This window comes from Phyllobates terribilis, unplaced genomic scaffold, assembly GCF_046119375.1.
Source record: "Phyllobates terribilis strain yellow unplaced genomic scaffold, ASM4611937v1 Scaffold_3__8_contigs__length_932513732, whole genome shotgun sequence".
Classification (NCBI taxonomy): domain Eukaryota; kingdom Metazoa; phylum Chordata; class Amphibia; order Anura; family Dendrobatidae; genus Phyllobates; species Phyllobates terribilis.
Genome location: NW_027362763.1, coordinates 317320217 through 317344161, shown reverse-complemented (window position 1 = coordinate 317344161; position 23945 = coordinate 317320217). Strand labels below are relative to the sequence as shown.

At 43.3% G+C, this 23945-nt stretch overlaps 1 protein-coding gene across 3 annotated transcripts in view; it reads right to left on the bottom strand.

The window, feature by feature from the left end:
- The window catches only part of XXYLT1 (xyloside xylosyltransferase 1), a 353271-nt gene that overhangs the window by 129396 nt on the left and 199930 nt on the right, over positions 1-23945 (bottom strand). For all 3 annotated transcript variants that reach the window (XM_073675044.1, XM_073675045.1, XM_073675046.1), the window contains exon 3: positions 23607-23739. In XM_073675044.1, the coding sequence (XP_073531145.1) occupies positions 23607-23739 (133 nt within the window). The remainder of the gene's footprint in view (positions 1-23606; positions 23740-23945) is intronic.

The following is a 23945-nucleotide window of genomic DNA, read 5'->3' as shown; positions in this document are numbered from 1 at the left end:
AACACAGATTTCAGCAATGCCTCTCTTAACAAGCTCTATGGTTTTGTTTATGACTGTTGTAATTTGCAATGATTGTTTTAGCTCATCATTGCTGGGACACAGCAGCAAGGTCTGGTAGTCAGATATGCCCCCTCGTTTGATAAGCACCTCACTGAGTATAGTTATGTACACTGAGAGCCTAGTGTGGGCTCTCTGATTGTGTGAGAACTGCTGCACCCAGTAATCTAAGGCTGAGTTCACACGATGCAGTTTTAATGCGTTTCCGTGGCGGTTTCGCCGCCACGGAAACGCATTAAAACCGCTTGATAAGAGGTCTGCCATGTACAGCAATGATAATAAGCATGTGTTGTGCACATGATGCAGAAATTTCTCCTGCGGATTATCATTGCGGAACAAACCGCAGCACAACCAATTTAGGTGCGATTTCGCGGCGAAATCGTGCCCATTGACTTGCATTGAACCGCAGCAAATCCGCATGTACACTGCTCAAAAAATTAAGGGAACACTTAAACAACAGAATATAACTCCAAGTGAATCAAACTTCTGTGAAATCAAACTGTCCACTTAGGAAGCAACACTGATTGACAATCAATTTTACATGCTGTTGTGCAAAAGAAATATACAATAGATGGAAATTATTGGCAATTATCAAGACACACTCAATAAAGGAGTGGTTGTGCGGGTGGGGACCACAGACCACATCTCTACAACCCACAGAAGTTGCTCAGGTAGTGCAGCTCATCCAGGATGGCACATCAATACGAGCTGTGGCAAGAAGGTTTGCTGTGTCTGTCAGCGTAGTGTCCAGAGGCTGGAGGCGCTACTAGGAGACAGGCCAGTACACCAGGAGACGTGGAGGGAGCCGTAGGAGGGCAACAACCCAGCAGCAGAACCACTACCTCAGCCTTTGTGCAAGGAGGAACAGGAGGAGCACTGCCAGAGCCCTGCAAAATGACCTCCAGCAGGCCACAAATGTGCATGTGTCTGCACAAACGGTTTGAAACCGACTCCATGAGGGTGGTATGAGGGCCCGACGTCCACAGATGGGGGTTGCGCTCACAGCCCAACACCGTGCAGGATGCTTGCCATTTGCCACAGAACACCAGGATTGGCAAAGTCGCCACTGGCGCCCTGTGCTCTTCACAGATGAAAGCAGGTTCACACTGAGCACATGTGACAGACGTGACAGAGTCTGGAGACGCCGTGGAGAGAGATCTGCTGCCTGCAACATCCTTCAGCATGACCGGTTTGGCAGTGGGTCAGTAACGGCGTGGGGTGGCATTTCTCTGGAGGGCCGCACAGCCCTCCATGTGCTCGCCAGAGGTAGCCTGTCTGCCATTAGGTACCGAGATGAGATCCTCAGACCCCTTGTGAGACCATATGCTGGTGCGGATGGCCCTGGGTTCCTCCTAATGCAGGACAATGCCAGACCTCATGTGGCTGGAGTGTGTCAGCAGTTCCTGCAAGATGAAGGCATTGAAGCTATGGACTGGCCCGCCCGTTCCCAAGACCTGAATCCGATTGAGCACATCTGGGACATCATGTCTCGCTCCATCCACCAACGTCACATTGCACCACAGATTGCCCAGGAGTTGTCGGATGCTTTAGTCCAGGTCTGGGAGGAGATCCCACAGGAGACCATCCGCAACCTCATCAGGAGCATGCCCAGGCATTGTAGGGAGTTCATACAGGCATGTGGTGGCCACACACAATACTGAGCCTCATTTTGACTTGTTTTAAGGACATTACATCAAAGTTGGATCAGCCTGTAGTGTGTTTTTCCACTTACATTTTGGGGGTGACTCCAAATCCAGGCCTCCATTGGTTAATAAATTTGATTTCCATTGATGATTTTTTGTGTGATTTTGTAGTCAGCACATTCAACTTTGTACAGAACAAAGTATTCAATGAGAATATTTCATTCATTCAGATCTAGGATGTGTTATTTGAGTGTTCCCTTGATTTTTTTGAGCAGTGTATAATATCTATACATGCGGATTTGCTGAATTTCTATGTAAAACAATAGGTGCAAAATCGGCTGGTACCCGTGTCGGGTCGCTACTCCTCTCATCCGACTGCTGCTCTGGCTGGTAACAGCGAGAGCAGCGTGGATGGAAGAAGCAGCAGCCAGCTTCTCCCAGCCCGCGTGCCAGCGGCAGTGTAAAAAAGAATCAAAAAGTAAAAATAAAAAAATAAACCTTCATACTCACCTCTCCGGCGGCCTCCGGTGTCCTCCTGTGCGATGCTGTCCCGTCGGCGGCTCGCTGTACACTGCAGGGGCGGGCTCGTGCCCCGCAGTGTACTCCCAGGACCTGTGGTGACGTCACTGATCACCTGATGGTCAAGCAACCATCAGATGATCAGTGACGTCAAAGTTCAGCTGAAAGTCGCGTGACCATCAGGTGATTGCTAAAGCCGGTAATCAGCAGATTGGTCTCATGACTGATCAGCTAATGGTGAGCGTGGGAAGATTCACAAGAATTTTCCCACGCTTTCTAGCTCACCCGGGCTCATCAGCTGATCTTAAGCTGATGAACCCCAGTGACCTCTCCTGCATCACTGTATACTGATAAGGGTGATTTTACACCCCTGTCAGTATACAGTGCAGTATTCTACAGCTGTGACATCAGTGATTGCCAATGTCACAGCTGTAGAAATTATCAGCATCGTCGTTGTTTTTTTACATTTTTTTCAGGAGATCGAGGGCTTCGCGGAGGTGGGTAATAAAAAAAATTGTAGAACCGTGTCTGTTTTATTTCATTAAAATTCTTTATTCTGGCCGTGTCTTTTATTGAAAATGTGCTGACCATTTTACTATGCGGTTAGTGATGGGGCGTCTTATAGACGCCCTCAATTACTAACCTGGGCTTCATGTCAGCCGCCAATACAAGTCTGACGTGAACCCGAACCCTATTACCCCCTGCCACCGCCATAGGGCAGCGTGGAAGAGCGAGGCTAAGAGCCAGGTTTGGCGCATCTTATGGATGCGCCATTTCTGGGACTGCTGAGGGGTGATATTAATAGCTGCGGAGGGGGCTAGTATTCATGGCCCCTTCCCTGGCTATTAATATCAGCCTGCAGCTCTCTAGTTTAGCCTTTGCTGGCTAGATTTTATAGGGGGACCCCACATCAATTTTTTTCTGGGGCCCCCTGTAATCTAGCCAATAAAGGCTAAACAAACAGCTGTGGGCTGATATTAATAGCCATGGAACATTGTTGGCTAATGGCCCCTTCCGCGGCTACTAATATCAACCCCCAGTGGTCGGCTTTTTCACTGCTGGTTATAAAAATGACCAGGGAGCCCACGCCATTTTTTATTTTAGTCTTTGTGCCCATAATTCAGACGGAGCAGCGCTTTGGAACGCAAATTTTCGCTGCATCCAAAACGTTGCATTCTATTGAACCCAGGTAAATCCACATGTGTTCACTGAACCATGTGTATTTACCGCGTTCAATATTTTCTAGTGGTCAAATTTCTGTTGAGAAGACTAGCGACTCCACAAGAGAAATTGACATGCTAAAAGACGCGCCGTATGTCAGTGTACACGGGTGATTCGCAGCCTCTGATACACGCATAGCAGACATGGGATTTCTAGAGATCCCATCCACTATAACGTAACATCTGGATGCTGCGGGTTTGACGCTGTATATACACGCAGCGTCAAACCTGCAGCAGTTCCTGACCGTGGCCAAGTACCCAAACTCACCGGCAGCGTATCAATTTCTGTAGCGGACACGCTAGTCTCCGCTGCACATTTTGACCGATTAAAGTGTCATTATATGCTGTGGATTCACATGTAACGACAACAAAAGTGCTGTATTAGAACACCGCGTTTTGGATGCAACATAAATACGTTGTGTCTAAAGTGCTGCCGAGTGCTGATCAAGGGGGCGTAGCGGCTAACGAACCAGCTGTGAGATGTTAATTATGGCCAGGGAAATGTTCGCCTAGTGGCACATTCCCAGGCTAAGAAAAAACATCTCACAGCAGTTGCATAAATTACGTGAATAGAAATGCTAATGAAGACTGGGTGAATGGGATTAGCTGACACCCAGCTCTTTTGTTTGGTGATGTCAAGGTGTCAATCAGACCTTTTCATGACCAAACAAAGTAAAGAAACAGACAGAAACAGTGTAAACACTTTATTTGAAATACAACAGACCCATTCTTTAATCATTTAAATGAGCCAATATACTCGCCCCAGCTCTTATGGTAATCCAAGGGCTTAAGCAATGTCCCACCAACTTTATTTAGTTCCAAAAATCATTCAATGATGCTCAAAAAACGCATCAAAAACGCATGTAAATCCGCGTGCGCATTTTTCTGCCAGGGAGAGACAAAAACGCTCAGGAAATTTCTGCATCAAATCTGCATCGTGGGCACATACCCAAAGTGATACATCATTGGATTCAGGGTCTCTTTGCCTACATCAAGCTGCTCTCAGATGAGGTAGCAAAAACCTGCTGACAGATTCCCTTTAACACTGATTTCAGCCATAGCAGGAGTAGCCGACTACAAGTTACCAGGGCTGTGGAGTCGGTAAGCCAAACCTCCGACTCCTCAATTTCCATGAGACCGACTCTGACTCCACAACTCCGACTCCCTCATATATGGCTCAGGTTTAAGTGATAAATTTACTGTAGCACAGATTCATCTCAGCTAAAAGTCTAGACCCTTAGATCAGGAATAGGACAGACATTTATAGGACATTTCATAACTTTCCCAAATTCTTATGAAAAAATATTCCCCACAAACTGAATTGAACTACTGTACCCAATTTATTATATATTTTAGGAGTCGGAGTCGGTACATTTTATACCGACTCCACCAAAATGGACACTGACTCCGACTTCACAGCCCTGCAAGTTACTGCTGGTGAAATCACAATGATGAACATGTTTGGCATTTTGCAGAAACTAAACCTTGCAGATGACATACATAACTGTCAGTTTTTGAATAAGGAGTTAATTAAGGTGATCTGTCATGGAAGAACAATGATACATCAATACAAGATGCAAATTAGCAGAAATACTCTGAGGATTTTGCCCACGATTTGAAGCAATATCCAACCTTTGTATTGCAAACTGTGAAGTTTGTGGCGAAAATTGGCATCAAGACTTGATAAGCTGTAGATTTAATAAACCGCCCACAGGTTATGCAGTTTGGATGTTGTATAATCTTGTCCCCTTTTCTAGTGCGATATTATGCAGCAAATTATCTACCCGAAAAATCCACAGCGTATCTGCCCTTTGTGAACCTGATTTTTGTTGTAGTACTGTCACGAGTACACTGTTCGTGGAAGCTTGGCAGCTAATAAAAGAGCTTCCACAGACAAGCTTAATGCAACCCACTCCATTTACCAGTTCCCAGGGCTTGCACTGGCCTTCACCTTTTAACCTCTGTACAGGAATCTGGACTTACACAGACAGGGACCCCTGGGCAGAGAAGCCACAGCGTCAGCTACTGACTGGTGGAGCAAACTGGCGGCAAGAAGGGTCGTCAAGCGGGGTTGATACCAAGAGTCACGTTAGGGACAAAATCAGAAGGCAAGCGGGTGGCATATATAAGGAGAGGTCAGAAAACTGAATAAACAAGGTAGAACAACAGGAGTTATGGATCAGAGTGACCAAATCAACTGAATTAAATAACTGGCAGCCAGAAACTGTCTGCTGGGGTCTATATAGAAAAAAAGGCCTCCCATGACTTCTAGCAGAGAGTTAATTATATTACCAGCTCACTGCAGCAAAACACAGGTGGACATGAAAGAGACAATCTTAAGCTTAACAGCTACACGCTGCCGGCATCCAGCAGTAACCATGGTGTTAGTGTGGCGCCACCTAGCGACCAGGGCAGGGGATACAGCATTATGTTAAGACGGAGATGTGACAAGTACGCTGCCATTTATCGTTATAAGGGGAACATGTTGGCTAGCTCATGTTTAGCAAACATATGACCCATAAACATAACTAGTTCATTCACAAGAGACTACATTTGCGTTTTTATGTTCCATAATCAGGAAACCTTCATTTTGAAAGAAGGAAAACAGCACAAATGTAGTTGGGCAAACAAAGCACATACATATTCAGCTAGCTGACAGCCTGTGATTTAGGAGGAGAATCTAAAAAAGGCACTATAAATGCGCTACCAAAAATACAAAAATGTAAAGCTTTTCTTTTTCTTCCTACCATGCAGCAATTTTCTAGATATATTCTCAACAATTCTACTATCTAAAGCATTCATTCATTCTTCTTCACATTATTAAGAATACAAAAATGATAATATCAGAATCCAGAACAAAGGTAGTTCCAAGTATAATGAATTTGTAAGAGCAACCGGGTAGATGAAAGACAAATTGGATGCTCAAAGCACATACAGCTAACATAATGTACAATGCTGTCCACCCACATTGTTTTAAATACGCCAACTAACAGATTAATGCCACATCACACTGCTAGGTTTTCTTGTAAAAAAGAAAGCGAATATTATTAGTTCCTCCAGAACAAGTTCATGTGCAACTTCACCTTATGGATTAATGCTAACGGACCAAAGAAAAATAAATAGTAAAAACAGGTTCTTGCAGACTATTAGCTATAATTAATCCTACAAGGAATAAAGAAAATCACATTAGTTTGCAACTGCTGATCCTGTAAGGTTCTAAGTAGGGCAACACTACTGATCAGTAAAACTAGGCAGGATAAGGAGGATTAAGAGATGTACAACCTTACATCGATGCTATGAATGAAGGCACCAGAAATGCAATGTAGCCCAAGATGTGCAAAAATACTATGACCATATTAAATAAGGTGGTCTTTATCTAAGGAAGTATAAAAGAAAAAAAGAACGATTACACACCTAACCTCATTAGTACTGTATCACCTGCATCTATTTATGCAAACATGCACTTGGGTTGAGGTCTCTGCATAGCAACTGCTCATTTGACTAGTTTGTGTTAAGGCTGTGTTCACACACTGTGGTCACACTGCGGCTTAAAATCGCAACCGCCTTGTACCGCTGTGGTCTTTCCACTATTTCCCTGCACAATCACATAGGTCCCGATTCATGATTTGCATTTTTTTAAGTCATCACTTCCCTCTTTTGTCTTGTAGTATTAGTTGCAGTTTTGGAGCCAAATTCATCAAATGGCACATACGAGTCATGAATTCGGCACATAGTCAAAAATGGTCTTTCTACATGTCTTGATCTGGTTTTGTGATTCAAAAAGTCGCATGTTGCCGTCAAAAAGTTGCAAAAATTGCGCTAGCATGCCGGTACACTGAAAAATACACCAGGGGTGTCTGGAGATGTGGCAACTTTTTAAAACTCTGGATTGACAAATGAGGCGAAAACCACTAGAATTGATAGACTCCATCCACAAAGAGGAAAAACAAACAAAAAACACAGACGAGCATGTATAAAACAAAATAAAAAATAAATGCAAATAGAATATAAACTGTGTGCAGACAAAAAAAGGTACAAAACTAAAAAAAAACCAGGCGCAAAAGCAATGATGAATCAGGGACTTAATCTTGATGAGAAATAACCCTTTCACCAGCAAGACCATACTGCCAATCAAAATGGCCTCACAGATTTGCACGAGACATAGCTGTCTTCCTGCAGGACAAAAATGATCATGCAAGGAAATAGAAAAAACACAGCGGCACAGGGCAGTTGCGGTTTTCAGCTGCAGTGTGACCACTGTGTGTGAACGCAGCCTACAGGTTTAGTGTCATTAGGTGATCACCTGGATAGGAAGATTTATGGCATCATCTATGATTTAACTCAATGACAATCACAGATCATCTTCTTTTGCAATCAGCTTCTATCAATGGGAAAAAAATCTGTAATACAGCACAAATTACTTTTGAACTGCGGGGAAGTGAGAATGTCTGAAAAAAATCAAACATGACCGATCTTCTTTCAAACGAAGCCTACCATCGTTGGGTGGCAGAATCAAGCTGACAAATAGCAATGGCAGAAGGAACTAGAGGTATTATATATAGGCATGACTGGTCATCAGTATGTGCCACATTGTTATATGCAAGGCTGAAAGCAAGAGGCCAGGACTGGTGAGAAATTAGGTGAGAAATAATTCCTATTAAATGCAAGTAGAGATTTTAGAAACAGAGGAATTGATACAGAAAGTGGAGAATTGTGTAAAATTCTATATTCAAAATATAACATTTATTTGCAAAAACTGGAATGTATCAAAATGATCAATTAGTTATGGCACTTGAGTAAGCTGCATTAGAAATTGCTTAGTGCCTAAACAGAGAGTCATGAAAAAAAGTGATAAAATACTGGGTTACACATGTCTCAGTCAGCTGCTAGGCAGGCTTCGCTCCCTTCTCCTATGGACACTGCCCTTTACTGTGCTCCACGTTGTTCTTTACAAATTGTCCGGCATGTCTCAGTGAAATCATCACCCTATACCTTTTAGCTCCCTTGTCTTTGGACTCTGAAAACACCCACTTCCTTAGCTATTATTATCCTCCTCAAATCTCTGAATTCAACAACTAGCACCTACAAGCTTTTTAACCCATAATTTTCTTAATGTATTATGAACTGATATTTAGAGACTATTCATATTATGATGAATTCATCTTTGCCAAGTCTCATGATTTTTACAATGTGCACCTACTGACCTTCAGACCTGCTGGTTAACCCATCTACCTGCTGATTTATCGATTGTCTGCTGTACTGCTTCTTAAAGACTGTTCACGGCACGTAACATTCATCACTGCAGTGATCTCCTGTGGTTCCTACTACTTACATCCTCAACCTGGTTCAGACATTCTGCTGACCTTGCACCAGCTTTCCTGTAATTGTCACTCCTGGCTCCATTGCTCCCAGTGTGTCCTGCTCCGCTTGCTTGCCATCCAGCATTGTCTGTTGCCCAGATCCCCACTGTTGTGCTATTACCTTTGGTCAGTGTGTTCACCCTGACCTGCAGCTTAGTGTGAGCCAAACATATTGATGAAACAATATTTGCGTATAGGTGTTTTATATCAGCAGATACTACGTTTATGACAGTAATTGCACTAAAATAAAGACTACCAGAGGAGGGATTCATTAATTAAAGTGAGGTTATGCTTATAACATTTACATGGGCTTTCAACAGACAGGACCAGGACTAGAAGTTACATATTGAAAAATAAAATAGCAAAACTTTAACAAAGTAGATCTTTAATTTAAGTGATGCCTCTTTTTTGTAAGTAATGAGTGTTATCAGCTCACCCGCAGGCTCAGCACAATGATCACAACAGGCTTTGGAATGCAGACACTTGTTACAGTGTTTTGACTGGTGACTGGTTATACTATTGTTTTCTGAGAACCAATAAGATTTTAATCTCCCAAACAGCTTCAGTCGCATACATTAATTATTACAGTAACTTTTTCAATGCATGTGTCTCTATCAAACGTGAACTCCCACCAAAACTATTTCATAGCTGTATTTTTAAGTTAAATAACAGTAATCCTTAAAGCGCACCTGTCAGCAGGATTATGCTCAGTAAATTACATACACTGTCAGGTGGGCGACATTACACTGAGTAAAATGATACCTTGGTTGATGAAATCCGTCCTGTGGTTCTTGTGGAATCTTTACTTTTAGTTTGTAGATAATGATATGCTCGTGCTTCGGGGGCGGCCTGTGGGGGGCGCTCTATCTGGTGCTCTGCTTATGTATTCATCTGTATGCTCTTATGACAGCTCACTGATTGTTCACTGACCTGCCTCCTATTTTACCTAGCCCCGCGCTACTAGATGCATTATGTAAAATAGGAGGCAGGTCAGTGAAGGCACAGTGAGCTGTCATAAGAGCATACAGATGAATATGTAAGCAGAGCACCAGATAGAGCAACCCCCCACAGGCCGCCGCGGAGCACGAGCATATCATTATCTACAAACTGAAAGTAAAGATTACACAAGAACCACAGCACGAATTTCATCAACCAAGGTGTCATTTTACTCGGTGTAATGTCGCCCACGTAACAGTGTATGTAGTTTACTGAGCACAATCCTGCTGACAGGTGCGCTTTAAGCTACAAGTGACTTAAAGAGAAAAAAATAAGACTGAAAATAAGAATGTAGGATTGTTGTGCAGGGAACGGACAGCTTCACGGTAATTGGGCTGGCTGCAGTTCCTTGCTTAGCCAGGTACTCTGGACGCTGCTGTGAATGAAAAACTTAGAAGGCAATGAAAATAAATTAGTGTTTCTGTTCCTCAGTCACAGGATTGTTTGGGGTCCCAGAGGTTGGAACCTCAATGATCATAAAGAGTTGGAATATTCTTGTTACAAATCTTTTTATAATGTTGAGAAGCCATTAAAAAAAAACACTAAATGTTTTTGAGTCTTTTGTACAAAAAATATCTGCAGTATAGTGTGCACAGGATATAGGATACAGACAATATCGGACTTCAATGCTAAGAGCCTACCAGTGAAATTGATTTCGGGCCCAATTACTCAGCTCTATGCAATATTACCTGAACCTATATTACCTTACACGCCCCCTGATGAAGCTTGGGTGAAACGTGCATTGGACTACAGGTTACACTAGCTCTTGGCAGTGTAAGTACTAGTTTGCACTTTTTTGCTCTGCCACTATGGTCAAGGCTGCCATCAGGGCATTACTGCCCTTACTGGCGTATGGGGCCCGGTGAGCAAAGGTGCCTGAACGGGGTCCCGGCTCCCCCCCCCCCTCTGCTCACCGGGCCCCAGGGAACTGAACTTGCGTCCTCGCTCGGACGCAGGTTCACTTTAAAGCTATTGCCGTGCAGGAGTCGTCCCACACGGCAACAGTTAACGGCCGCCAGCCAATCACAGGCCAGCAGCTGACGTCAAGAGCACATAGCTGGCGTATGACATAGTTCTGGCCTGTGACTGGCTGACGTCCGCTCTTCACATCAGGAGGAAGGAGCGTCGTCGCTGAAGCAGCAGCAAGGTAAGGAGGAATGTTTTTTTTTTGGAGACATGGGGTGCAGAGCTGACATGGGGGTGAGCTGAGACATGGGGGGGTGAACTGAGACATGGGGGTTGTGAGCTGAGACATGGGGGTTGTGAGCTGAGACATGGGGGGTGTGTGAGCTGAGACATGGGGGATGTGTGAGCAGAGAAATGGGGGGTGTGAGCTGAGACACGGGGGTGTGTGAGCTTAGACATGGGGGTGTGTGAGCTGAGACATGGGGGGGGTGGGAGCTGAGACATGGGGGGGTGGGAGCTGAGACATGGGGTGCAGAGCGGAGACATGGGGTGCAGAGTGGAGACATGGAGGGCACAGCTGAGACACGGGGGCAGAGACATGGGGGGTGTGAGCTGAGACACGGGGGTGTGTGAGCTGAGACATGGGGGATGTGTGAGCTGAGACATGGGGGGGTGTGAGCAGAGAAATAGGGGGGTGAGCTGAGACACGGGGGTGTGTGAGCTTAGACATGGGGGTGTGTGAGCTGAGACATGGGGGGGTGTGAGCTGAGACATGGGCGGTGTGAGCTGAGACATGGGGGGTGGGAGCTGAGACATGGGGGTGGGAGCTGAGACATGGGGGTGGGAGCTGAGACATGGGTGCAGAGTGGAGACATGGAGGACACAGCTGAGACACGGGGGCACAGACATGGGTTGCAGAGCGGAGACATGGGGGGGTGAGATGAGAAATGGGGTGCAGAGCTGAGACATGGGGTGCAGAGCTGAGACATGGAGGGCAGAGCTAAGACATGGAGGGCAGAGCGGAGACATGGAGGGCAGAGCGGAGACATGGAGGGCACAGCGGAGACATGAGGGGGGAGCGGAGACATGACATGAGGACAGGATGAAGTCACATGGGGGCAGGATGTGGGACATTATTACTGTAAGGGCTATTTAAGGGATATTATTACTGCTGTAATGTATTTTATTTTTGAGGATACTGTTTTCAGTGGGGAGGAGGGTCCTGTTACTGTGCAGGGTGACACTATGTCACTTTTTTTCTTCATCTGGTGTAGTTTAGAAGTTGGAGAAATAGTGGGGAATGTGCTCTAGAAACTGCTGTAGATAACTGTGTGTTATTTTCTGCAGAGATGTGTCTTGGATGGAAGAAGTGGTGGTGGTCTGTGTTGGATGCACAAGAAAAGCGAAGATGAAGGACTTCATCTAGAGATGTCACCGGTGAGTCAGTGTGTTACCTGTACACTGACGCTATACACTACATACTATACACAGGGAACCTGTGTATAATGTCACCGGTGATCACTGTATTACCTGTACACTGACACTATACACAGAGCTCCTGTGTATAATGTCACTGGTGATCATTGTATTACCTGTACACTGACACTATACACTGTATATTTTGTGCAAAGCTCCTGTGTATAATGGCACTTCTGGTAATATTAGTATTGTGTTTTTTTTAATAATGATCAGTATTGTAGTAGTCAGTCACTATGTCATGGTAATATGTGGTCCGGCCATGGTGTGGCGGTATTTGTTCCTTGTATGTGACATTATTCAGTCACTATGTGGTGGTAATATATGGTCTGGTTATGGTCTGGCGATATTTGTTCCTTGTATGTGGTGTTATTCGGTCACTATGTGGTGGTAATATGTGGTCTGGTCATGGTGTGGCAGTATTTGTTCCTTGTATGTGACATTATTCAGTTACTATGTGGTGGTAATATATGGTCTGGTCATGGTGTGGTGATATTCCTTGTATGTGGTATTATTTGGTCACTATGTGGTGGTAATATGTGGTCTGGTAATGGTGTCACTGTATTTGTCCCTTGTACGTGGTATTATTGGTCATTTTTAAAAAATGTGACGCATTCCCTTAAAGAAAAATATACTTAAAAAGAGTATTGGGTATTATAAGAAATGTTTAATAGGTTAGAGTAGAGTAGGATCCGGCCAGAAGAGTCTACCTTGTCCTGGTAGCGGCTTAAGAAATATTTTGGCCAAAACAAAAGCTGCTGGCTATGTGTGTGTTCTGGTGTTCAATGGGAACTGTTAATGTGTGACTGGTGAGGACGTGGTGCAGAAGTGGAGTTTTTCTAAGACTAGGCGGTGGGACTGTGGGAGGTTTGAGGGATGGAAGCGGAGCTGGGGTGGATCCTGGAGCGGAGTCTCAGGGGGGCAAGAAAATTTTGCCAGTATGGGGCCCTGAAATTCCTAGTGGCAGCCCTGACTATGGTCAATCAATATGTTCATGAGGAGCGTGATTTAGTTTAACCCCATAGCTAGTTAGTAACAAAAACACTGACAATTAGTACTAACTAACAGTAAGATTAAAATACATGTCATGTGGTCCTTCATTGGATTACTCTGTTTTTGTATATATTTTATCTATTTATTTTTCAATAAAGGCTATATTTTATGAAGCGCCATGCACCTGCTTGTTCTCTTGATGGTAATCTCTATTAGAGGTGTGTCTCCAAGTACTTAAAAATTCTTTATTAGTACGCTCTACAGTGTCTGGTCTAATTACCTGAACCCTGTTCACAAATGTGCCTATGTTTCTATAAAATAATAAACTGGATAGTTTGTTAAGTAAATGATGGGATGATGCCTTTGTCTGTACATGTTACATTAAATGTACTGTGGCAAGCACTCCTCATATAGGGGGTTGGTCGGCCCACCACAGAACTCACCTCTTTCCCTGTGGGCCAGTCCGAGCTTGGGTGTAGGTACATTTACTTTATGTAAGAGTTGTCGCATTGTCCAGAGAAGGAGAGCTCTAAATACTTTGATTGAAATCAAGAAGTCATTCTGAATTGTATTTTTATTTTAACTCACCAAGAAAAAGGAAAAATTATAATTATTTTCCCAACCTTTTTCTTCCTGCATGAGTCTGACTCATAAAACTGAAAATTGAGAGTTGATTTAGTGCGAATGCTTGTGGCTTGTGTCACAGTTGTAATGTTCACTTCCGTTTTCTTTTACCCTCCGATGGCCCCCGGTGTCCCGCTCACTCCGTTCTCCCTTGCCGGCAACAGTGAATTGAAAGACCTGCCGACGTCAGTGGCACGTGACCCGTCACATGGCTCTGACGTCAGCGCAGGTGCTTCAACTCACTGCAAAGTGCCGGGAACCAAGCAGGAGCGGTGCGCGGGCCGACAGAAGGCAAGTATACATTTATTTTTTATTTTATTCTTGTTTTATAGCTTTTTTATGGTACCTGGGTGTGGAGGAAAGTCTCATCTTCTCCACACTCGGGTACCATCCGCACATTAGAACGCGCCAATAAAGCAAGTACAAATGCAGTCTTGCGGTATTGGCGCGTTCTAATGCAAGTCAATGGCGGCGAAAACGCCGCGTTTCCGCAAAATTAATGGACATGCTGCGGATTTTTGAGCGCAGCATAAGGCTGCGTGCACACAATGCGTTTTTCATGCTTTTATGCTGCGGAATTTCCGCAGCAGAAATGCATCAAAAACGCATGGTAATCCGCACCCCATGGTCCCCAATGGCATTCCGCAATGTCAATGCACATGCTGCGGATTTTTCCGCAGCGTTTCTGCAGCGCAAATAAATCCGCAGCATGTTCATTAATTTTGCGGAAGCGCCGCCATTGACTTGCATTGAGACGCATAATATCCGCGTCTGTACATTTGTACAAGCGGATTTTATGCGTCTCTATGTGCGGATGGTACCCAGTTCTGGAGGAGAGAAGACTCTCATCCAGACCTGGGTACCATTGTACCTGTAAAAAAAAGAATAAAATAATAAATAAAGTTTATATTCACCTGTCCGGCGGCTTCTCTCTGCATGCCGGCAGCGCTTCTCCTTCCAGGACCTGAGATGACGTCGCGGTCATGTGACCGCAGGCTGTCTTGCGATGTGCTGGCAACCCGGAAGAAACCAGGACGAGCGCTGCAGCACACGCCGGGGCATCGGGGGTGAGTATAGCTTTATTTTTTTTATTTTTACGGTCACACTGTATAAATCCATGCCGTTTGCATGGATTTATACAGTGTGACCTAGTTGTCAAGCACTTTCCAAGTGATGCTATCGCCTGGAAAGTGCTTGTCAGTCCGCATGCGGAAACACATGCGTTAACGCATGTGGGTACGCATGTGAATCCGCATGTATTCCGCATGTATTCTGCAGGAAAAACGCATGCACAATCTGCATGCGTTTTTTTCTGCCAGGGAGATGCAGAAATGCTGCAGAAATTTTCTGCTTCATTTCTGCATCGTGGGCACATAGCCTTAGGCAGCTTTGGAAGATTACATTGGCACCTTCCATAACACTTAGAAATTGCCTGAGAACAAGGTGTTCATAAACACTCACATTTTACAATGTATTTCTCATTGATGGTATATTTTGCCTTCAGAACATCAGTTAATTGCTGGTAATCTCAGATATGATGGCTGGATATCACTTGTGTAAAAGCAGGCACATTATGTAAATAATGCAGGAAAATAAGCATAATTCATAGCCAGGAAGTAACACAGATGACAGTAAGGTTTCTCATGACACTTTGAATCATGGTGATGATTGGGCTTTATTCACTTTACTGCTAAAATAGAATAAGCTAGTGTAGAACAGAAAAGCTACTTATTTCTGATAAAACACTGATACCTTTTATTGCAATTTTCCCTTCATTTCTATAAGGGAGGAATTTATCTAATGTTTTTTGTCGGGTATAAATTATGTTCCTTTGCACTATAATAGCAAAATACTAAAACAGATATGTTTTCTATGGAAAGTAAATTAGAAGAATGGCTCATTCTATCTCAGAGAAAAACATAAAGAGATCCAAGCTCTTCTTATTGTTGGCTTTACCAAGGAAATACTTATACACTTTCTGCCCGATGCATCAAGACCGCCGTTGTTCAGGCTTGTCTTGAGGAGGCGTGCTGGAGTCAGACGCATCTGATGCATGAAGAGGCCTACGCCATGCCCCTGTCCCACCGCAGCTCCGCCAACATTGTCAGAGCTAGGCGAAAATGGTATGGGAACGCAAAAAAATCTTTTTTTTAAGAATTTTAATGCAGCCGTCAGTTGTGCCAAAATTATAAGACGTCTCAAAGCTTTTTCCACTAGAATACTTGTGTTAAAGATGTGATTAATCGGGCCCAGTGTCCCGATATGTCCAGGCAAACCCCAATCCTATAAGAGATTGTGCTTCTAGCATAACAGTGCATTACATCTTTAATTAAATGTTACAAGGTCACTGCAAAGCAAATTTGTAAGAGTGGGTTTATAGGGTTGTATGCTTGAGAGTTAGATATACAGCAATCTCCTGAAATTGCTCCCATAAATAAAAATTGAGTTTCATTAGTGCAGAAATACTGTAATACTAGTAAATGTCCTATGAGTCTAATAATAAAATACAGTCATGGCAGTCTATCAATGGAAAACAGGCCAATATTTTCAGCGCCAGTATTATGGCACAGCATGTACTGAACAAGCGCAAAAAAAAAAATACGATAGGCTGCATGGAAGTTACATGGAAGACATGTCTCATATTGCAAATAAGACGGAGAAATATATAACGAATCACTATACAGTGAATCCAATGAAATTACACAAAAATAGTTGCTGTAAAACTCTTCCACCTCTGTTATATCTGCAATAAGACAGACTCACAAAGCCAGAATTTCATTCTTTCCTGTGTATTGCAGGGTTGTCCCAAAATACAGCATGGAGGTAGAAAGAGCAATGTAAACAATTAAGTGACTGCAGTGCTAATACAGGCGGTATGGGATCTTTAAACAGCTGATCGATGAGGGGTGCCAAGAGATGGACCTATTCCAATCTAATATTGATGGCCTAAGTTCAGGTCATCAATAGTGTTATTCTGGAAAATCCCTTCAATGATCCAGCAGAGCACTCAAACTACTTTGCCTGATCTTTAAGAGAACTGTGCAGCTGATAATAGCTGCACAGTTCTAGCTCTCCTTATCCAGCACAATCTGAAGCTGAACCGAAAGTGCACATTCAGTTTACTGCCCTTGTCATTGATAAGGATGAACTGGGAATAAAGAAATTATTTCTTTAGTAAATTGAACTTGAGAAACTAAAGTGACTGGTAAACTAGTCAAACATCTGGTGTTTTAGACGGTCATTTTCTGAACGACCTCTTGTTCAAGATTGGTCTCTGAAGGTTGTTACTTGATGATAGTGCCAAAAATGGCAATTCCTAGCCGTGGTCTTTGGATAATCTGGGCTTCCAGGATGCAGATCTGTCATTCAGCACAAACTATTTTTCAACTATAGCAACCCACTAAAAAACCTCTAACATGGCAGATCAATTCTTTGACAGATACATGCATTTATTCGACATCTGTCATTTAAATTAGCTTTTTATACATTCAAAATCTCTATACTCTTTTCTTCCACAGTATACTCTCACATACATACATTCCTAGCCTTCCTGCCACTACAGAAATCATAGCTTGAGCAAACTGGGAGAATATTTTTTTTCTTCATAATCCAAGCCAAATCATTTTCTTCTTAATCAGAATAATCATGTTCAATAGCTTTGACACCGGAAAAAATCAGCCACTTCACTGAAAAGTAAGCGTTCTGTTTTGAAGCAGATGGAGAGAGAATGCTCATCTCATTTGTACGTGAAGCTTAGGACATTCTGCTCCGGTGTCACTGATGCCTCCAATGAGTAGAGCTCTGCTTAATGACCGACCTGATAAACTAATATACAACACTGACACGAAAGGATTTAGCTTATTATATCAAGCATTATCCATGTACAGAACCATCTGTATGTGCCTGATACGACACAAACAAATATATATAACTTATATTTTTCTGCTTCATTGTGTTCATAGATCATGATAAGGTTATTCTCTCCTTAATAGCTGGGAAGAGAAGGTGATCTTCAATTGGCTGCAACATGAGTCTTTGCCGCCATAGTGCAGAATTGAATAAATCAATGGGTTTTATGGTTAAGGTCTGCTAATCAATTCACGACTCTTGGCGATAGTTCAAACTGTTTATTGAGTCTGTTATTTATCATGTTAAGGAGATTACTCCAGAGTTCTTTTACTCGAGGGCAGGTCCACCATATAAGCCAAATGTTACCCTCTGAATAGCAAGCCCTAAAACATCTGTTGGAGAAATGTGGATATATTCCATAGTGGAGTTTGGGGACAGAATATTCTATTTAGTAGTCTAATTGGAGTTTCCACAAAGGAAACTTGAAGACTAACCTTAGATTTACCTGGACGCAAAACATTGACGAAATTTTGCTGATCTGACAGGGTTCTCAAGACTATCTAGAGGTGTTCTTGCGGAGTTTGAATAACAGCGTGTTTAATATCCGCATTACATACCAATGTGACCCCAATAAAATCGAGTTCCTTGATGTTAGTCTATCAAGGGATAATGAGAATGCTGTCCAAACAAGTATTTATAGGAAACCCACATCAACAAATACACTTCTCCATGCTTCTTCCTCTCACCCATCACATATGGTTCCATCTGTTCCAGTGGGGCAGTTTCTGCGACTTCGTAGAATCTGCTCCACTGACCGTGAATTTGAGGTACAGACATCGGAATTGAAAGCGCAATTTTACGAACGTGGGTACAGTCGCAGGGTGATTAAGCAGGCATACAATCATGCCAGACACTCATCTCGTCATAATCTGCTATATAAATCACGTGAGAAGAAACAGAGTGATATGGTGAGATTTATTACAAAGCTCCACACCCAAATTCCAGCTGTAAGAAGGGCCCTTATAAAAGTGTGGCCTGTTTTGACAGCGGACCCAGTGCTGGCAAAATATATTCCAGATAAACCAGCCATAGTATTCCGCCGTGCTAGGAATCTTCGAGATCACTTCATTCGTAGCCACTATGAGGGAGGGGTGGTGCCTACATTTTTGGATGGGGCAACCCCCAGGCATGGATGTGTTCCTTGTGGACATTGTGTAGCCTGCCCTAATATAGCAATACATTTGTGGATTTGAGTGTCAGGAAGAGGCTTAATATCAACAAATATATTACATGCCACTCACGTAACGTCATATATTATGCCACATGTCCGTGCGGGCTGATATATGTCAGTATGACTACGCGTCTATTGAAAGTACGGACTAGAGAACACGTACTGGGAATTTTGGCAGCTGAGGACCAGGTGGACATATCCATGTTGAAAACTATCCTTAAACATTTCAAATTACATCACAACTACAATGCCAAGTTACTGAGGGTTAAGGGCATTAACATGATTGAGGCTGGCATACGTGGTGGTCCAATCTCTCAGAGATTGGCGCAGGCAGAATCAAGGTGGATATGGACCTTGAAAACATTACACCCTATGGGTCTTAATGAGAATAATAGTTTTGCCCCATTTCTTTAGTCCGGTTCTGTTGGGTACCATTCTTATGTCATCTGGGAATGCACACGTTTTTAATAAGTTATGTGTTATATGGTTTTATTTTTTTGTTTTGTTAGCAGGCTTTGAAATTATAATATTCTGGCTATATGTGTGAGAGGCAAATATTGGACCTGATTTGATTCATCCATGGATGGGATCTCCTGTATATCATATGATGTGAAGAATAATATATCTCCATTTCTGGATACCCACTTAAATATTATTCTCATGTATCCCCTTTGAGCACTGTATGAGTATTGTGGGAAGAACTATTGTTGATTTTCTGTGTTTCCTTTATATTGAACAGTGTATATGGGGGTAACTATGGAAGATGATAGGTGGATTTCTATATACCGTATTTTTCGGACTATAAGACGCACCTGGGGCCTCGGGCGGGAGTCTGAACCGGGCTGAGGCCAAGGCCTCTGACTGGGGCTCCGGCCTCTGGCTGGGGCAGAGGCCTCTGGCTGGTGCTTAGGCTGGGGCCTGTACCGGGCTGAGGCCTGTACCGGGCTGAAGCCGGGGCCTCAGGCTGGGGCCTGTACCGGGTTGCGGCTGGTGCCGGGCTGTGAGCGGCATCGGGTGGCGAAGCAGTGCGGTCTGCGCAGGTTTCTGGCGTGCGCGACCATCTTCCTAGAGCTGTGATCTGCAGGAAAATGGCCGCCAGAGCTACCGGTCGACTCATGAGCCGGCTCGGTCGGCCATTTTCTTGTAGATCATAGCTCTAGGAAGACACAGGAAATCTGCACAGGCCGCACTGCTTCGCAGCCCGACGCCTCTCACAGCCCGACACCAGCCCCAGCCCCAGTACTGGCCAGGCACATGACGCGGTCCCAGCCGCTCTGCCTCACCTCTGCTGCCGCTGCCGCTGCTACCACCACCGCATTCCTGGAGGGCCCTGCGATCCCACTTCACCACCACCGCAGGAAACGTTCGGACCATAAGACGCACCTCCCATTTTCCTCCCAAATATTGGGGGAAAAAAGTGGGTCTTATGGTCCAAAAAATACGGTATGTTGCTGTTACCATTATAATTATGCTGTAATATGCATTGCGTGGTCTGCCTTTGGTTGGCCATGTGGGATTTAGGGATTTATACCTGTGATGATTATTATATCAGTAGTATATGTAAAAATATTGAATAACTGTTTGCAAATGTATAATCAGTTTATTGATAAGTATCTGTCACACGTGGCCAGCTTTTGGTGGTCTCATGCAATGTGTATATTGAGAATGAAATTGGTTTTATGAATTTTGGGTTAAATTTTCACTCTAATGCTCTTAATGATCCCCCTGTGGATTTGCTTAATATTATCAAACACCGGAAACACTTTATATACATCTTTATAATATTGCACATCATGGTATGTCAGTATGATTGATATGATATGCCAGTGGAAATTTCCCATGTTATCTCACCTATGTGGCTATCCAGCGATGCTTGCACGCAGGGGTGTCATCGTCCCTACGTGCCCGGTGGTTTTTGGCATCTGTCCAACGGTTTATCCGCGGTTATGTCGCCGCCGCCAGGTGTCTTGGTTACGATGACGCCCTCTGCATCACTACCGGGCAATCGTGGTGTCTCTCTGGGTAGCACTAGCAACTGCCATGGAGATAATGACACGATACGCGTCTGTTTCGGTTTAGGCGTTGTTTCCTGTTTGCGCTCAAGTGACCACATATATGTATATCTAAAGCCTGCGATATGCAGTTGAATTATACCCCTTAGAAAGGCTAGCGCCGAAACGCACATCGGGGGGATGTGTTCGGGTGCGAGGACAGTGCGGTGACACTTACTTTATCAGGTAACAATTACGGCTATGGTGGCCAGTGATCCAATATAATATACATAACACTCTGTCCAATATAGGTACTACATTGTATATTAAAAGACGATTATGTCCTGCATCTTTTGAACGGTGTCCATTGCTTTTATATGTGTATGTCTGTATCATATCCACCCTGTCCAACTACCTTGCTTGTTCTATATATTTAATAAAGATTTCTAGTTTTTATATCATGATGGACCAATAGATGGTCTTTTTTGCTCTTTAGCCTCCTCCTGTAACCTTAGATAATGTAACAAAGCCAGGTTGCCATTGCTCTAGAAACATTACATAGCCAATATCACTCATTGTAAAGTGCTGCAGAATATGTTGGCGCTATATAAATAAAAATTATTATCATAATTATTATATTGTTTTGATATTACTGATTTTGAGAGGATGGAAAGTAGAATAAAGAAGAAGAAATGATCCCCTTAAACGACCCCGAACAATTTAAATTGCAAAGAGACTGGGTTAAAATTAAAATTCAAACATTTGGAAAGGGGCTATTGCCTATAGGAGACCACTAAAGATGTAAGGGGCTATAATTACCAACTCAAGGAAAGTCCACGGAAGATCTGGCTAATAATCATTATTTAATAAAATTAAGGAGAAAGAGAGAAACCACCTTTGATTTTATGGAGTAACATTGTCTAAAAGGGTTGTCCAGGTTTGGGATTCAAGTCGGCAGTCACTCTTTAATACAGAGGTGAGGACCCTCGGCCTGCGGGCAGATGTCCTTTTCTCCGGCCCCCAGGCAGATTCCCTGGAACAACAGTGCATGAACCGGCTGGCCCCTTAGCCGCTCATGCAACGCAAACACATGTACACAGCATTCACTAAACGGTTCGGTGCATGCAATTATAAATTACGTCCTTACGCTGGCCAGTGCCAATGTGAGGAGGCACTTTGTGGGAGGAGTCAGCTCAATTTTGCGCTCTCGTCCCACCAACGAAAACTGCAACAGCCCAGCACCTCCTGTGCTGTATATGCCTCATGTCTCCTGTACTATATATGCCCCCATATCTCCTGTGCTGTATATGCCCCAGCTCTCTTATGATGTATATGACCCAGCAACAGTGCCTCTTGTAATATATATGCCCCAGCGTCTGGTGATGTTTATGCTCCGGTATCTCTTGTGATGTATATGCTCCAGCGCCTCTTGTGATGTATATGCTCAAGCGCCTCTTGTGATATATATGCTCCAGCGTCCCTTGTGATATATATGCTCTAGCGTCCCTTGTGATGTATATGCTCCAGTGTCTATTGTGATGTATATGCTCCAGCGTCTTCTATGTGATGTATATGCTCCAGAGTTTCCTATGTAAAGTATGTGCTGCAGCCCGAGCATTTCCTATGTGATGTATGTACAGCAGTCTCAGTGTCTCCTATGAGATATAATCAGCAATCTTTATGTCTCCTATGTTATGTATAAAGCAGACATCACACTGTTTGCATTCTAATAATGTAACGCACGCAATGATGAATTTCCCACTGTGAGGAAACCTGAAGTGTAATATACATATTTAGGGGTGCTTTTTATGAGAAGTTTGTTTGCCTTTGGTGGGAATGGATTCATGTAGTTTTAGCCTTTAAGCAGATTTTTTTTTCTTCGTTATTTATTTTTCCGTTCTAGGCAGGGCTGTGGAGTCAGTCGTGGAGTCGGAGTCGGTGCCCATTTTGGTGGACTCCTAAAATATATAATAAATTTGTTAGAGTAGTTCAATGCAGTTTATGGGGAATATTTTTTCATAAGAATTTGGGAAAGTTATGAAATGTCCTATTAAGGTCTGTCCTATTCCTGATCTAAGGGTCTAGACTTTTAACTAAGAAAAATGTGTCCTACCGTAAATTTATCACTTAAACATGAGCCATGTGTGAGGGAGTCGGAGTCATGGAAATTGAGGAGTCGGAGTCGAAGGTTTGGCTTACCGACTCCACAGCCCTGGTTCTAGGAGCCATAGCTTTTATATTCTTTTATTGACGTAGCTGGATCTAATAGGCTATATTATAAAGCAGATTGCTAAAGCTATATTATAAAGTGGATGCCAATGTTAGGCCCTCCGTTGCTATGGGCTGCAAGGTGCTGATGGGCTGACAGAGGGAGCAATCTTCCTCTGTCAAACTTTTAACTAGTCATTGTCACTATTGAAGGGTTACAAGGCTGGGATTAAAGCCAACTCCAGTTTCCAGAAGTACATGCAGCAAAAGCTTAGTTGTGTATTACAGCAGACTCCTAGGCACAACTCCACGTCACTGTACGTTTTGATGTGGTCACTAACAATTCACAACGTCTTGTAGCAGGAGGGGGTTGAAACAAACTCAAGTATGAGTCCACAGTAGCATAAGGAAGAACATAAGATTCTTTAGATATAAAAGTGAAAAATAAAATGGGGAAATCCAACAATAAAACACTAACAAACCATTTCCCAAAACCAACATAATTCCTATTCATAAAGGATAAAAGCCAGTACCTGTACACAGGCTGCATTTCATGTGCGATTCCAATGACTGAGTTCTGTAAAAAGTTATCAAACTCTTCAAACAGTTCCCTGATATTAGTCTGGAACTTTAAATCCAAGTCCAATTGAATGATGCGAGCTATATCTATAAATAAAGAGAAGACAAGTTACGTGTTAATACAAAAACTGCACAGAAATCTCCAAACATCATACTTATATATATTACACAAACTATTAGGTAATTTTCAACCCTTACACAAAATCACATACTTGTATGTCCTCTGAAGAATGTAGTTTCTCGACTTTGTGATTACATAAGTTATATGAGGCACTGAAAAATACAACTCATCC